At 42.7% G+C, this 17,621-nt stretch overlaps 1 protein-coding gene across 2 annotated transcripts in view; it reads left to right on the top strand.

Moving 5' to 3' along the window:
* LOC143986593 (N-acetylated-alpha-linked acidic dipeptidase 2-like) overlaps positions 1-17,621 on the top strand; it is a 143,939-nt gene that overhangs the window by 63,113 nt on the left and 63,205 nt on the right. For both annotated transcript variants that reach the window (XM_077485002.1, XM_077485003.1), the window contains 7 exons: positions 2,771-2,957; positions 6,962-7,063; positions 7,806-7,931; positions 10,569-10,755; positions 11,372-11,465; positions 14,125-14,220; positions 17,189-17,274. In XM_077485002.1, coding sequence (XP_077341128.1) covers positions 2,771-2,957; positions 6,962-7,063; positions 7,806-7,931; positions 10,569-10,755; positions 11,372-11,465; positions 14,125-14,220; positions 17,189-17,274 — 878 coding nt within the window. The remainder of the gene's footprint in view (positions 1-2,770; positions 2,958-6,961; positions 7,064-7,805; positions 7,932-10,568; positions 10,756-11,371; positions 11,466-14,124; positions 14,221-17,188; positions 17,275-17,621) is intronic.

The raw sequence follows: 17,621 nt of genomic DNA, 5'->3' as shown, positions 1-17,621 counted from the left end.
TACGACGGGACTACATTCAGGCTAGTAGCCAATAGCTTTGGTCTAGGAATTTGATCTGAGCATGCGTGGCACTTTGTCTGATCGGAATTTCCTGCACACAATCGGACGTCCCCCCCTCCCACCGCCTCCCGCCACTGTTACCGGTGCTCCCGCTCGATCGGGAGCACCGATACCACATCGGTTGCCTCCGGCTGCTGTGGAGGACCTGGAACGAAGCCGTAATCTGCTTCGTTCCAGTCTCCTCATAGTAAACACGGAAGTGACGTCATGACGTCACTTCCCGTTTACTCGGCTGCCAATGGCGCCGGTTTTTAAAAAATATACGGTATTCAGAATCGCCGTTTTCAGCGATCTGAATACATTGAAGTATAAAGGAGGGATGGGGGGTATTTTAGACCCCCGATCCCTCCATAAAGGGTACCTGTCACCACCTATTACTGTCACAAGGGATGTTTACATTCCTTGTGACAGCAATAAAAGTGATCAATTTTTTTTTTGTTTTTAAAACAATTTAGTCATTTTAAAATAAATAAAAAAAATAAAAATTTTAAAGTGCCCGCCGTCCCCGCGAGCTCGCGAAGCAAAGAAAACGCATACGGAAGTCGCGCCCGCATATGTAAACGGTGTTCAAATCACACATGTGAGGTATCACCACGATCGTCAGAGCAAGAGCAATAATTCTAGCACTAGACCTCCTCTGTAACGCTAACCTGGTAACCGTAAACATTTTTTAAAGCATCGCCTATTGAGATTTTTAGGTACCGTACTTTGTCGTCAATCCACGAGTACGTGCAATTATAAAGTGTGACATGTTTGGTATCTATTTACTCGGCGTAACATTATCTTTCACATTAAGCAAAAAAATTGTGCTAATTTTACAGTTTATTTTATTTTATTTTAATTCATGAAAGTGTCCCCTTTCCCAAAAAGTTGCGTTTAAAACACCGCTGCGCAAATACCGTGTGACATAAAATATTGCAACAATCGCCTGTTTTATTCTCTAGAGTCTCTGCTAAAAAAAATATATATAATGTTTGGGGGTTCCAAGTAATTTTCTAGCAAAAAATATGGATTTTAAGGCTTAGTCATGAAAGGGATAATAAATAAATATATATATATATATATATATATATATATATATATATATATATATATATATATATATATATTTAAGTGTGTGTGTGTGTATGTATATATATATATATATATATATATATATATATATATATATATATATATATATATATATATATATAATATATATTTTTTTTTTTTTTTTTTTTTTTTGCTCAGCTGAACTAAACTCATCAATTTTACTGGTTTCAAAAGCTGTTAGCATTCCTGGTATGCCAGGAATGCTAACTGTCACATATGCTTGTGCAATATGCCAAACTGTCAAACCATCGAATGGCTGGAGTCCTAACTGATTAGATTTGCATCACCATGGCAGTTGCAGATCAAACAGAAGCTAATATGGCAGCTTCCATGGCTGAAAAGATTAGGAGGGTTTAGTTCTGCTTCAATACTTGGTGATCCTCCCATGAAGGTTCTTGCTCAGCACTTCCTGTTATGGGGTGACAACAGTCTCCCAATTTGTGCTCCTGCGTTGTCACCCTGTCGCATGCATCTGTGTTGACGCACATTACATTACATAGTCCAGCACTGTCAATGGAAGGAAGCCTCCTCTGATGTGCAGCCACACTGAGTGCATGCAGACAGGAAGTGGCTAAAAAAGCTGGAGAAGATTAGCATCGCTGAAATGAGAGACGGAAGGGTTGTGGGAGTTGGATAAGGATGAAAATCTAAAAAAATGTAAATGTATGGTTAAACTTTAGCAAAGTAAAGCCTCTTACACAGAATCGGATTTTCGCCAGACAAAGTGCCAGACTTTTGTCCAACGAGCTTATGCCTGGATTTTGTCTTGCATACAAATGGTACACAATTGTTGGCCAACAAACACGAATTTAGTGGAATTTCAGCTCTTGAGCGCCACCCTTTGTTCACCTTCTGCTAATGTTGTGTTTGGTGAGCACTAATTCCGAGCATGCATGTTTGTACTTTGGACTTTTGTGTGACAGACTTGTGTACACACGATAGGAAAATCTGACAACAGACCATTGTCCACCGAAAATTTACTAGCCTGCCATCCAACATTTGTAGGCGGAAAGTTGGCCAACAATTGTCTGATGAAGCGTACTAACGGTTGGATTTTAGGCAGTCTGTCATCACATAATTCCCTGCCGAAAATCCGATCGTGTGTATGAGGCTTAACTGTTATCTAATTAGGATTTTCCTATATACATATAGACTAGGAAAATTTACTAGCCTACCATCCAACATTTGTTTGCGGAAAGTTGGCCAACAATTGTCTGAAGCGTACTAGCGGTCGGATTTTAGGCAAGCAGTCTGTCATCACACAATTCCCTGCCGAAAATCTAATCGTGTGTATGAGGCTTAACTGTTATCCAGTTTGTATTTTTCCTGGTCTATATGTATATAGGAAAATCCTATCTAGGAAAATATGTGTCTATATGCATAGTTCTTTCATACGTGGTCCTTTTGCACACCTGTAATACTTGATGTGACCGTAGTTTAGTCCCCTGCACCACCTGTTAAGAAAATATTCCAAAAATGTTAATTCCTCGATATTAAGCTGAAATCTAATTAGGCAAGACTATTTCAGACATTCGGTTATTTGCATACCTCAGGAGCATGTGCTTTGTGTCTTACTGTTTTTTTGTATTGTTTTTTTCATTGTGTCTTGTTTCAGGGATTTCACAAAAATTCCTCATCTGGCCGGGACAGAGCAGAACCTGAATCTGGCAGAACGTATCCAAGCCCAGTGGAGAGAGTTTGGGTTGGATAGCGCCGAGTTAGTCCACTATGATGTCTTGCTCTCTTATCCCAACAGCAGCAAGCCTAATTATATTTCTGTTATTGATGACCAGGGAACAGAGGTAAGAAGATTGTGTTTTTTTTTTTCAGGATTAACATTCTGTGTTGGGTGGAACTCTGAACACCAGTTTGAAAGAAATCCAAAACTTCACCCAAATATAGTAGACGGAGGAGCAGGTGGCAAGGAGGGGGTTAATTTGACCCTGCTCCCCCTCCCCTAGTCCTTGAATGGGTTAAAGCTTTTCTCTGCAAACATTTTTATTTAAATCAACTCTTAGATATTAAAAACACCAATGAATGATGTTTGTTTAAAGAAATCTTGTAAAAATGATTTAATGTTAACCAGTATGAATATCTAAAGTCTGACCTGATTTAAAGAGGAACTGCAGTCTGCACATATCATTTGTAAAAAAAACATCTTTGCCATTCTGAAGCTTCCCTCCAACCACTTTGCATATTATTTTATATATACTGTGATTCTGTACTTCACTACTACAAATATTTAGCAGAAATCTCCTTCCACTGAGTCTGGCTGCAGCCATTTTAACTGTGGGCAGCTGAAGCTGCTACCTGTTCACTTCTTGTATTCACACAGAGGCACACCTCCAGCTCTTCTGCTCTCATTGGCCCTCTTATGACTCATTCCCTCTCCGTTTCTGGTAAACTCGCACGTGCGTGAGAGAGAGAGCTGTACATGATGTTATAAGTCTAAGCTAATGACCAAACAAGAAACCGGAAGTGGGCTGTATAAGGTATTTACTGGCAGAAAAAATGTTTTACTATCCAAAGTTAAAACAACAAGGGCAGAGGATTTAATAGATGGAAAGTTGAAAAAATGACTGCAGGTCCAATTTAAGGCTTTTGTAATTCCCTGTACAGCAGAGCTTAGACTAGGTAAAGGAAGGGTCTCGCGTGCCCCTTCCACAGTGCTTGACTGCAGTAGAGAAAAGTTGGGTTATTGGGCACCAAAGAGCAGGCATTTCCCCAATGAATGGCAAATACTCTAATGGACAGCTATAAAACTTTTTCACTCTGTCCAAATTTTTTAAGTTTTACTTCACGGCACCACACTGGTGAGGGGATGAAGTGGGGGGGGGGGGGGGGGGGGTGGAAGCATTTAGCTGGAAATGTTTAGGCAAGTTTTTTTTTTTGGCATTGGGTATCTATGTAAAAGGGTACATGTAGCGGTACCCCGGTATGGGCTGCTGATGGTTGTGGTTTGTCTGTCACCCTGCCCAGCCAGGCACACAATCTTCAGTCACTCGTTAGACAGAAAACAGTCCATGCACTTTATTTTTTGTTTTTATTGGGGGGATAAGGGAGATATGGGATGTTCAGTAGATTTCAAAGAAACAGTATGGGGACTAAGAACTATATACACTTCCAGTATATACAATTTCCTCTCTTCCTCTAGCACAAACTTGCTTGCAGACTATCAGCACTGTAGTTTAGGCCTGACACTGGCTCCGCCATGCCTTAGCAAATGCCCTTTGCAGGCAGGGACCAAAGGCCCTTTTGGTGTAGAAAAATGTTGGTAGTGCTAGCTGTCCACATAGCTACCAATCCCAGCACCATAACTTCAGGCCCTGCCGGCTGCAGCTGCCTCTCTCCATTGCCCATGCCACCTCAGTCCACACCACTGCTTCTGCACCTATCTCAGAATTGCACTCTCCCAGTCCTCTCAGGTGTCCCAACCAGTCTTCCTGGCTGTGTGAACACTCGCCAGCCCTCTTGGCTGCCTTTGTGTAACTCCTGGAGACCTTCCCGGCAGTGTTCTCCTGCTGTTGTCGCTTGCTCCTCCTGGGCAGGACACCTCTGTGTGAGTTCTAAGGAGGGCCTGTCTGCGCCCCCTTGCCCAAAGGTCACCCCCCCAGACTGGAGAGCTAACTCAAAGGCCCCGTCAGTCTAACACTCTATCTCCATCTTCCACCCGATCTCATCTCCTCCCCACCCTGAGTATTTGAGGGGGGCCTGCCCCCTGCCAATCCAAGTTGGGGGTTGGTGAGGGCCCTCAGAATACTCCAGGCAGCTCCACCTCCCCCCCCCCCCCATTCCTCTTGCTTTCCAGAAGATTCTAGCATATTCTGAAAAGAAGTGGAAGGTCTCGGTGATGCTGTCTTTGAGTCACCCAGCTCTCCCTGAGTCATTCAAACCCTGACCCAGAAGAAAAACACACTCAGGCTTGGCTGCCAGCCAGGCCTGGAAATTTACTTACATTACAAAAAAAACTCTTATATGTAGCACCCTCTAGTATACTGGAGGGTGCTACATACACTATAATACCAAAAGTATTGGGGCACATGAACTGTAATGGCATCCCAGTCTTAGTCCGTAGGGTTCAGTATTGAGTTGGCCCACCCTTTGCAGCTATAACAGCTTCAACTTTTCTGGGAAGGCTGTCCACAAGGTTTAGGAGTGCGTCCATGGGAAAGTTTGACCATTCTTCCAGAAGCATATTTTTTACATCAGGCACTGATGTTGGATGAGAAGGCCTGGCTTGTAGTCTAATTTATCACAAGGGTGTTTTATCGGGGTCAGGACTCTGTGCAGGCCAGTCAATTTGCTCCACCCCAAACTCGCTCATCCATGTCTTTATGGACCTTTCTTTGTGCACTGGCGCACAGTCATGTTGGAACAGGAAGGGGCAATCCCTAAACTGTTCACACAAATTTGAGAGCTTGAAATTGTCCAAAATGTCTTGGTAAGCTGATGCCTTAAGATTTCCCTTCACTGGAACTAAGGGGCCAAGTCCAACCCCTGAAAAGCAAGCCCTCCCCCCTCCACCAAATGATTTGAACCAGTTCACAAAGCAAAGTCCATAAAGACATGAATAAGTAAGTTTGGGGTGGAGGAACTGTACTGGTCTGCATCGAGTCCTGACCTCAACCCCAATGGAACACCTTTGGGATATATTGGAGTGGAGACTACAAACCAGGCCTTCTTGTCTACATCAGTGCCTGACCTTCCAAATGCTCTTCTGGAAGAAAGGTCAAACATTCCCATAGACACACTCCTAAACCTTGTGGACAGCCTTCCCAGAAGAGTTGAAGCTGTTATAGCTGCAAAGGGTGGGCCAACTCAATATTGAACCCTACAGACTAAGACTAGGATGCCATTAAAGTTCATGTGCGTGTACAGGCAAGCGTCCCAATACGTTTGGTAATATAGTGTATATGCATGATTAGTGTTTATCTCATGGATAACAGAAAATTGTCTGGTTTGCTTCTTAACAGCGATCTTGGGTGCCTGGTGTTCTTTAAATTTCCCAACATGCACTTCCCATTTTCCAAAGCTTTAAAGGGTGTTTTTTAGTCACGTTGTTTGGCAACCTGGAGCCAGAAGTGGTACTTGCAATGTCTAACAGACATCAATGCTTTAAACCAGCCTTGCGCAAACTTTTTACTCCAGTGGAACCCTTGAAATATTCTGCAGGTACTGGGGGAACCCCTGCTTAAAAAAATGGAAATGAAAAATACCCCTTATATAGGAAGTCTGTGGAAATACTGCTCTTTGGATTGCTGGCCAGGGGATATAATGCTCCTTATGTTGGTGGCCAGAATGCCGCCCCTACAGACGGCTAAAAACACGGATGTCAATGACGCTGACTTGAAGTGGTGTTGGACCTGGGACTATGCAGACACCATAGGAAGGGAAGTCATCAGCCACAGCTCAAAGAACCCCTAGAAACCGCTATCGGAACCCTGGTTGAGAATGGCTGCTCTAAACTGGCATTGTGCAAAGATTGTTGGATTGGTAAATGATATTTGATGCAGCTATTATACTGTATACATTCCCTTGGTTTGGCTTTCACAGGTTGGCCATGCTATCCTTTAGAGAAGGGGTAGGCAACCTTGGCCCTCCAGCTGTGGTGAAACTACAAATCCCATCATGCCTGTGATTGTTAGGGTCTTGCAATGTCTCATGGGACTTGTAGTTTCAAAACAGCTGGAGGGCCGAGGTTGCCTACCCCTGCTTTAGAGTACTGAGCCTCTGCTATTTTTAACGAACCAATATTGATTTAAATTTTAAAAAGATTTTAATCTATAATAAATTTGTGTTTTTCCAGGTGTTTAACACTTCTTTATCAGAACCACCTCCGGATGGCTATGAAAACTTCACAGATATAGTCCCTCCTTATAATGCCTTTTCGGCTCAGGGGGAACCAGAGGTAAGCAGTCCTAACGCTGGTATCTGGACATATTTCAGTTCTACGTGTTTGTTTTTATGCAGTCCTGATGCATTCTTCTGCAGAGCAACTTGCAAGTGACTGTTCCCTATAATTGTCACAAACACTAGGACTAATTAAGTTTAAACTACATTTTTTTTGTGGGATGGAACCATAGCACTTGGCAAAATCCTACACAGAAATGCAGTAACATTACACAGTTCATGATTTAAAAACGTAAGAATTGATCCCAGTGCTAAAAGGCACCACTACTGCATGATGATTTTAGATTTGTGAATTCTTTATTTATTCAAGCCCAACTGAAGCTTAAAAGGAAGGAGAAAGAGATGCATTTTGCACTCTTTGAAATGTGTTAATGTGAAGTTCTCACTTCCCTTAGTAGTGAAATGGCTCCCAAGAAGCAGCCTAAAATTCGGGGCACATGGATAATGGGAAGGCTGCAGAGATGGCCAGCCACGTTCTTTGAGAGTTGCAGTCTCTCTGCAACGGTCTGATAGAAAACTTAAGGAAGAGACCCATTGCCCTTTGCTGTGACTGCTACAGGTTGTATCTGCCATTGATATCTAAGATTGCCTATAGAGGTCTTCAGAGATTAGTATCATTGCTCCTTGTCTACTGTAGCATTGAGCCATGAGTGGTCAGCTGCTGAACCATATAAACCAGCTGATGTGTTTCTTGTATTTTTTTTCACCTGCCAAAATATAACTTATTTTTTATTTTGCAGGGAGACTTGGTGTACGTGAACTACGCACGCACTGAAGACTTCTTCTATCTGCAGAGAAACTTGAGTATCAACTGCACTGGGAGAATTGTGATTGCCAGATACGGCAAGATCTTCAGAGGAAATAAGGTAGGGAAGTTAGGCTAGCTATATGCAATTCATTTTTTAAACGTTTGTAGAAAAATCTCTCCTCAGAACATATTATTGTAGCAGAGGTATAGACTATGATTACCATTTATAAATAGGCCATGACCAGATCTTTAGATTACAGCCAATAATTTTGATTAGGAACTAATCTCTGACATGCCTGGAAGCCTACAGGGCAACATAACAGGCAGACATCTTTCATGTTCAAGAGTGTGGGCATTTCAAAAACAAGAAAAAAATAGCATCACTACTCCTGTAATCAAAGTTCCAGAACAATGATAGATTGGTCATTGTTCTGCTACCAGGTCCCACCCCAGAACAATGGAATAGCCTACAAGGACTCAGTAACATGGCAACCTGGTCCTTTTGGGTCCATTATACATTGCACAGGGGTAATCTGTGCCACAGAGCAATGGTACCCTGGTCTACAGGGCCTCAGAACAATAGCACAGTGGTCCTCTGAACCTCCCGGACAATGGCACACAGGTCTTTTGGGCCTCAGAACAATGACAGTGTGGTATAGTGGGTGTTCTGGACCCCAGATCCTTTGGACTCCAGAATAATGGTACTTTTTCAGCTAAATACAACTGGTGTCCTGATTAAGTGATGGCTCAGCCTTAAAACAGCATGTATTTTCCTATAGTGTCCTCTGTGCGGTAACTCCCACTTCAACAGCCAAGGCTGTTATTTCTGGAATGTATGGAAGAACAGAGGTTAATTTAGTTACATCCCCCAGTGGATTGTGGTTTACTTAGTAAATGTATTTTCCTGCTTCCAACAGGTGAAAAATCTCACCAGCTGACCTTTTTGACAACTTGAACTTAGGTCTGTCATGATGTAATTAATACTTCTACACTAATTACTGGGGAGATCTTCTGTTAATGATCTGCTCAGGTCTACCAACTGTAACATCTCACTCAACTATTCTAGGTCGGAGGACAAGACCAGTCAGCACATTGTTCATTGTATCTTAGCTGCTCCTGTGATTTGAGGTCTTTTGTCCGGGCTGTATTATCTCAATGGCACTAGGCCCTAGGTCATTAAGTTATTACTAGATATGAACTAGTACTTGGGGCACCATGGTTAGAGGGGGCAGCATCCAGTCTCAGAATTGACAAACTGGAGAACTTTTCCTTGTATTGATCTCCTTTGTTGACCAATACTGGAAATTTATGGCTGAAGTGAGAGAGCAAAATATACGAGGAAAGCTCTTTAGAATTCCCTTTTTTTTTGTTTGTTTGATGGTCAGTACAGGTAAAATCCACTTTTTTTATATATATATAAAAACAAACCCTGTGTTGTCTTCAGTAGTGCATTCTAACATTTGTACAAAAAAAATCACATGATGCCAGGGGCTTGCACAAAAGGGCATCATCATTCAGTTGTGCCATGGGCCACATTGCCTAAATGGGGGGCCTGAGCTTTTACATGTATGCTGAAAAAAGGGCATTGACCGTGTTCAAGTGCAGAAAACCAACCTATTTCCATTTGTTGAAATAAGATTACATAAAGTGAAACTTTTATACTTTGCGATAGTTTAACCCCTTTCCATTGGCTGTACGCATATATTGTACGAGCCTTAATGAAATTCTGACAGAAAATATGCATACCTCTTTTGAGCTTTTTAGCTTTGTTGTAGAGTTGCGGCAATATGATTTCAGATTGAATGTAGTGGGTGACCACTCTTTGCACATCATCACTTCTTTGCATTGCCTTAAAGTGCAAGTTTACCCTTGAGCAGCTATTACAACAGAGGATCAGGTTAATTTTTGATCAGGGGAGCTAACATTGTGAGGTTTCCTTTTATGGTCTGTGTGCTCTCCTGCCCCTTGACGATGGCTAGTTTGAGCTCCATTTAGAGGATGGAGTGTTTTTTAGGTTTGGGCGGACTTATGTTTTCAACACTCTTCATATGTATAGCTAATCCAGCCCCTGAAGAAGAATATTATTGAAACACATTGGCAGCATTGAAATGTAAGGACCCCATGTGGCAACGTGAAGTGGATAGGTTATATCTATGCATAGAAGAGCATTATCTTGTGTAAATCATGTCGACCATGGTGTGTGGTGTTTTTATTTTTATTTTTTACTAAGTTTGTAATACAAATACACGTTTTATACATTGTGGTTACATTTCTACGCCTTAAGTCCCAACTAGTCTTTCGTTCTTTCTTTCGTAATACATATATAGTGTCTTGATAAAAAATGATTGAAATCTTTTTATACTACAGTTTTCCAGCAATCCACACTGGAAATAGTCTTTCCTGAGCGACACCATGCAACTCATGGTGTCGCTCCGCCCCACCATGTTATCTACAGTACATCTTTGGATTGAAAGACTTGACTGGGAAGAAGTTTCCTCTTCCTTTTCCCCCCTGATGCTGTTGAAGACTTGGATAGCACAAGGGGTGACTGAGCAACACATTGAGTTGCTTGGTGTGTCTCATAAAAGGCCAGCAGTTTTTCAATTGCTAAATGCTGGGACAGCCTAAACCAAAGTACACAGCAGTGCTAAGCATATAGGATGCTTATATGGCTGTTTAATGTTTATAGAGTAATTCTGGGGTGAACTTCCACCTTATATTGCAGACTGACCCAGTAGTATATTCCTCCTTGCAGGTAAAAAATGCTATATTGGCTGGTGCCAAAGGAATCATCTTGTTTTCTGATCCGGCTGATTACTGCGCCCCTGGCGTTAAGCCCTATCCAGATGGCTGGAACTTGCCTGATGGTGCAGCCCAGAGAGGAAATGTTCTGAATCTCAATGGAGCTGGAGACCCTCTAACTCCAGGTTATCCTGCTAAAGGTTTGTAAAACAAAGAATATGGAAAAGTTACATAATTAGTAATAAGACATATATGCATTTAAAGCAGAAACTGAATGAAAGAGGTAAAATCTGCTTTGTGACCCCTGTTGTGTAAGCTAAATTAATGTATAAAAACATTAAATCTAACAACGAAGGATGGGCAACTGTGTGTGTTCTAGTTTTTTGGCCCCCACAGTCTGACAGCTTTGGGTCTTTCGACAGTGATCAAGGGAAAAAGATTGTGTGATAATCATTACAACCAATTATGTTGATCAGGGCTGCCAACAGAGGGGGTACAGGTGGTACCCTGTGGGTCAACAGGGGACCCTGGGCCTGGCACGTGCTGCCTTGTGCACCCCAAATGCAGTGTCATTCCAGCAGGGTTCAAAAGAACAGTGCAGTATCACAGAACGACTCAGACTCCTTCCTTCCACTTCTCATTGTCGGGTCTGAGCGCTCTTTCCCTGACTTCTCATGCTCCCCATATGACATATACCTAAGCCCACACCCTTCTGTGTTATGTTTTGTGTGCATGCATCAATGTTGAGTGTCATTGGGTACAAAAAATATTACAATTTTCATAACCCAAATTTTGTATTTGTTTTCTGCCGGGCAGAGTTTATGTACAGATACAATGCAGATGAAGGAGTTGGACTGCCCAGCATTCCTGTCCATCCTATAGGTTACCATGATGCAGAAAAGATCCTCAAGTAAGTCGTTTTTTGATGAAAGCAATCTCTTCTTTATACAAGGTATCTAACCCAGTAATGTTAATGTAGATTAATCAAAGCAGTCCTCATGGTGTCTAAATATACCATGTAACCTCTTTGCGAAGGGCACAGGTTTCAATAGAATGCAGCAGACTACCCTTTAAACTGTACTCTAGGCAGATATAAAAGACACACACAAAGACAGTTCTATAATCTATAATACATTATTAAATGTATGTGATGGAGCCGTCGAGCACTCAGCATGGGTGCCTTTGTCAAGATATAGCGTCTTCCAGTCTGGAACCTGGAACCAGGTATTATAGCTGAATATTGCACCCAAGATACTGGACGACACTAGCTTAGATGCAAACTGTAACTCACTTTATTGAAAATTCACACTGAATATATAGCACAGAAGATCAGTTAGAACCTGATCACATTACCCTAACAATGCAATCTGTAAACATGAATATATGATTAACATAGCTAAGGAATCACAAATGTAAACGTTAAATTAATTAAACTAGCCACCTAAGTGACTCAGTACCCACCCAAACCGTGTGGCACCAAGCCCACAACCTTGGATACAAAGTACGTTACATATTATAATTAGCATAAACATCCTACAATGGTTCGATAGGAGTATACACTACTCCTAAAGCTCCCCTGCCCTTTGAAATCAATGAGCAGTGCCGCCAAAGCACCTGCAAAGCGATTTGGCAGCGGTGCTTTGCAGACACTATTAACCCCTTTTTAGCGTTTCTTTAGCTGCGCTTTTCGGCTGCTAGCGGGGTGCTTTTAACCCCTGCTAGTGGCCAAAAAGAGCATCTAAAATGGCGGTAAAGCACCGCTAAAAATAGCGGCGCTTTAACGCCGACGTCCCCCCGCCCCAGTGTGAAAGTGCCCTAAAGATGAATAGACAGAGGATCACTCACTGTGTCCAATTCAGAAAAGGAAGAGGGTGGTAAATGACATTTTTACTGGCTCCTTCACCCACTCTCCATCTACCTGTGTGCCCACAGCAGCCAGCGGGAGAGGGAAGCTAGCAGCACTGCGGGGGTACAAGGGGGGACTCAAATGTGGGCAGCCCAAGGAGGGGGGATCAGTGCGGCGGGACGAGAGGACCATTACAGAATAATGCACATTGTCTGTGCCTCTCCCTCCAACAGCAGGAGAGGGGAAGAAACTGGCTTTCAGCTGCTGGAGAGAGAGAGAAGGCTGTTGCCATCAAAGTCAGCTAAAACATAATTTTATTATTGTAGGTGAACAAACACTCAAAAAAGCAAACATGCTTCAGCCATCAGGCCTTACTCATGATTAAGGCCTGATGGCACAAATGCGTTTAGATTTTTTTGTAAGGCGTACACCTACAATAATAAAATGATGTTTTAGCTGATTTTCATGGCACCAGCCTTTCTCCCCTTTTTTGTATGGATTACTTGGAGGTTTACAGAGACTTCCCAGGCTGAGTGCAGTATTCTTGAGGCTCGCCAGGCATTATAGAGGAGGTAGCAGCTTTGATGCACCTGTTCCCTTACTCTGTAATTGTCCTGCCATCCCGCTCCACTGATCCCCTTTTTGTCCAGGACCCCCTGTGTGCCTGGGCCCTCTACAGGAGGCCCGGGGGTAACCCCCTATCGGTGGCTCTGCTATCTTGGTCTCCCCTTGGAAGATTCACCCCCTATATATGTCCTGGGGGGCATTGTCACCAGTACACAGGAGAGATCCAAAATTGTAGTTATCGCTTGAACAAGGGGTAAGGATAGATCTTCCTTTGGGGACATGGGTTGTAGTGTTAACTGACTAAGCCCTTGTACACACGGTCGGAGAATCTGTCGGAATGCGTCTTATCGGACCATGTCGTCAGATAATCCGACTGTGTGTGGTATGCATCGGACTGATTCCGTCCGAATCTCCATCCGACCCAATTTTCCAACATGTTGGAAATATTTCCTGACCAACTAGGCCGGACCGACCTAATCCGATCATGTGTAGAGCATTTTGATCGGACCAAGTGCCACGCATGCTCAGATCAAATTCCTACATCAAAGCTATTGGCTACTAGCCTTAATGTAGTCCCATCGTAACGAAATTACGTCATCACGTTCTGAAAGATCAAATTTTTCGCCAACTTGGCCCGACCGTGTGTATGCAACAGTTTCGGACACAATCCGTCGGACTAAATCCGATGGGCAAAATCCGACGGATTTGGTTGGCAAAATATCCGACCGTGTGTACAGGGGCTAAGAGGGGAATTCCCTTGAATTTTGTTGAGATTTCCTCTTGCTTCCTGCTGCATCTTCAGGACAGGAAATTATGAGAAATATCCCCAATGGGGCACAGAAAAGAATGCGATACCCTATATTAACAGTGAACAAAGAAAACATTTAGGCTATGCTTAACACTAACAATACACCCATGAATTATAAATTTACCTTTTTCTCACAAAAAATTTTGTGTACGTTCTGGGAAGCAGGTCAGTGATAAGAAAGTGGTTTGAATGTGGTGAGCTATAACAAGTCCTATGAACCTTGACTGTAATCTAATGGGCCGTCATAGTACAGCTTGCCTTTTCTCTACATTGTATTCATACAGCAGTCACAACTATCCTACGACACCAACTAATGCTCATTATTTTTTTGTCTTTGTTTCTATACAGGCTTATGGGAGGACCAGCTCCACCAGAGGCATGGAAAGGAAATCTCAATGTCTCCTATAATATCGGACCTGGATTTGTGAGCAACTTTTCGAGCAGGTAGCTCATTGAAAAGTCCTTAGCAGTGTTCTATTGGGGAGAGTGCTTTTTGTATCTAAAATTGTTAACCCTTTCACTGCCAGAGCGGTTTGTGTCTTTTTCACATATGGTTTAAAAAAAAGAAATCATTTGTTTTGAGGATTAGTTAAAACCACTGCATAACCGGGGGGGGGGGGGGGGGGGGGTCAGTGGAAATGATCGAGTGGCTGTAGCAGCCAGTGCATATAAATGGATAAATGGATTGCATAGACATATAACATAACTCCAGGTGCAGTTTAGGTACCTATAATTATAAGGTTATATCTGCCAAAGGAATTTCTGTGCAGCTAGGCTTAAGATTTACACGCCTCTGCTACACTGCCTAGCCAGAAAGATTACTTATTTATTGGTCAAAAGTATTTGGAAGGAGAAGAGGCCGAGATCCCACACCCTTCTTCGTTCCAAGTTTTATTTTCCTAGAAGCCCTTTAGTGGTTCATTTTAATGCATTGGTAAAAAAAACTAACAAAAAAACCCCCAGAAATTTGATTGGCTGCTACAAGTAATTCTAATGCCCCGTACACACGATTGGACTTTCTGACAACAAAAGCCTGGATTTTTGTTCGAAGGATGTTGGCTCCAACTTGTCTTCCATACACATGGTCACACAAATGTTGGCCAACAATTACGTACGTGGGAGCGCGGTGATGTACAAGACGTACAACGAGCCGAGAAAAAGGACATTCAATAGCCAGTGCGACTCCTTCTGCTTGATTCCGAGCATGCGTGAACTTTTGTATGCCGGACTTGTGTACACGATCAGAAATTCCGACAACATCATCATCACCGACATCAATATTATTTTGTGTGTGCGTGATCTTCGCACAATTTTGTATGTTGCACATAGGGCAGCCCCTGAGGGCTGTAGATGCTCACTTTAATAAAGACTAACTTTCTCAGGGATCCAGTGCTCTCCGCCAGTTTTTGGGTACCTGGCACTGCCATGTTGGCTGTGCAAAGATGGTTGTGACTTCCTGTGGCTTCAGAATCGGCCTCCCACTGCGCATGTGTGAATCATCCTGTAGCCTCTTGGGACCTGTAACATGTGCCAGGAGGTTGCTGGGCAGGGGGGCAGGAGTCCTAATTTCAGTCCAAGCATCTAGGAGATCCAAGCGGACCTTTCAAAGCTAGGTGCCTGTGTGTGTGTGTGTGTGTGTGTGTGTGTGTGTGTGTGTGTGTGTGTGTGTGTGTGTGTGTGTGTGTGTGTATGTATATATATATACGCTCCTCTCAGTTTTTGTAAATTATTTTATTTTTATATATAAATATTTTCATGTAACAACACTGAAGCCATTAATGTCTAAACCGCTGGCAACAAAATTGAGTACACCTTTAACTGAAAATGTCCAAATTGGGCCCAAAGTGTCAATTTGTGTGGTCACCATTATTTTCAAGCGCTGCCTTAACCCTCTTGAGCATGGAGTTCACCAGAGCTTCACAGGTTGCCACGAGTCCTCTTCCACTCCTCCATGACGACATCACGGAACTCGTGGATGTTAGAGACCTTGCGCTCTTCCACCTTCCATTTGAGGATGCCCCACAGATGCTCAATAGGGTTTAGGTCTGGAGACATGCTTGGCCAGTCCATCACCTTTACCCTCAGCTTCTTTAGCAAGGCAGTGGTCGTCTTGGAGTTGTGTTTGGTGTCATTATCATATTGGAATACTGCCCTGCGGCCCAGTCTCTGAAGGGAGGGGTTCATGCTCTGCTTCAGTATGGCACAGTACATGTTGGCATTCATGGTTCCCTCAATGAACTGTAGCTCCCCAGTCCCGGCATCACTCGTACAGCCCCAGACCATGACACTCCCACCACCATGCTTGACTGTAGGCAAGACACACTTGGCTTTGTACTCCTCACCTGGTTGCCGCCACACACGCTTGACACACACGCTGAACCAAATAAGTTTATCTTGGTCTCATCAGACCACAGGACATGGTTCCAGTAATCCATGTCCTTAGTCTGCTTGTCTTCAGCAAACTGTTTGTAGGCTTTCTTGTGCTTCTTTAGAAGAGGCTTCCTTCTGGGATGACAGTCATGCAGACCAATTTGATGCAGTGTGCTGCATATGGTCTGAGCACTGACACTGACTGTAATGCCGCGTACACACGACCGGACTTTCTGGCAGAAAAGGTCCAACAGTCTTCCAGACGGAGTTCTGACAGAGTTCTGATGGACTTCCCACCAAATGGACTTGCCCAAACATGATCACACCAAAGTCCGTTCATTTCGAACGCGATGACGTACTACAGAACTAGAAAAGGAAATTCAATAGCCAGTAGCCAATAGCTGCCCTTGCGTTGTATTTGGTCCATCGGACCAGCATACAGACAAAAGGTTTTCCCGATAGAAATTCATTCCGTCGGAAAGATTTGAAACATGTTCTATTTCTAGGTCCGTCTGAATTTTTGAAAAAAAAAAGTCAGATGAAGCCCACACACGATCGGAATATCTGATGGAATGATTCCGTTGGACCTTTTCTGCCAGAAAGTCCTGTTGTGTGTGTACACGGCATTAGAAGAACTTCCCTAACATTAGTGTTTTGAGTCTCCAGGGAGAAAATATTATACAAAAAATTATTTATTCCTTATTCCTGCGTCATCTGATGTCAGGTCATTACTATGGCCCTTGGCATCATTTAAAATGGTGGCCTTTTGAGATGTGGTTACATTTGACTCCCCCTATTGACAAAATATTTGTTTGTGTGTGTGTACAATGCTGCAAGCCTGACATTTGTTTTACCTATAAATCTAATTTTATACTAAATTTGCATCGTTTTCTGGATTTACACCTCTCAAGTGAGCAAGTATAGTTTGATTGTCTAATGATCCTGTCAAAATCGTTTTTTTAAATGTTGACTATATAGAAATAATAATCAGTTGATTAAATTAATAAATGTTTCCTAAAACACTTGCATTTAATTGTTGCAGGCAGGTGAGAATGCATGTTTACACCAACAATGAAGTCACAAGGATTTATGATGTCATCGGTACCATCCGAGGGGCTTTGGAACCAGGTATGAGCCTGACTGAAGTTATGGTGCATGACATTTTCTTGGTGTCTGATATGCGTAAATGTATTGTGGGAAGGGATGTATGAAACCTTAAGGTAAACTTAAAGGGGGTCTGTTTAGAATAAAAATGTTGCCGTGCAAATGTCTTAAACATATTAGACCAATTGGACAAATTATAGGTATTATTCGTGACAGCTGGGGAATGCTTCTTTCCTATGGCTGTCTACTCTGTCTAGTGGTCATAATGCGGTATTTTCCTGATTGGTGTATTTCAGGAAAATACTTATTGAGTTTCAAAAGGACAATCGTATACAAGCAGTATGTAAGAGAGGATAAAGAGTAAGCTCTTA

Source organism: Lithobates pipiens, unplaced genomic scaffold, assembly GCF_037356315.1.
Source record: "Lithobates pipiens isolate NorthernLeopardFrog02 unplaced genomic scaffold, aLitPip1_a1.2 Scaffold_17, whole genome shotgun sequence".
In the NCBI taxonomy this organism is placed as follows: domain Eukaryota; kingdom Metazoa; phylum Chordata; class Amphibia; order Anura; family Ranidae; genus Lithobates; species Lithobates pipiens.
Note: the sequence above shows the minus strand (reverse complement) of the source record. Positions and strands in the feature narration are given on the sequence as shown.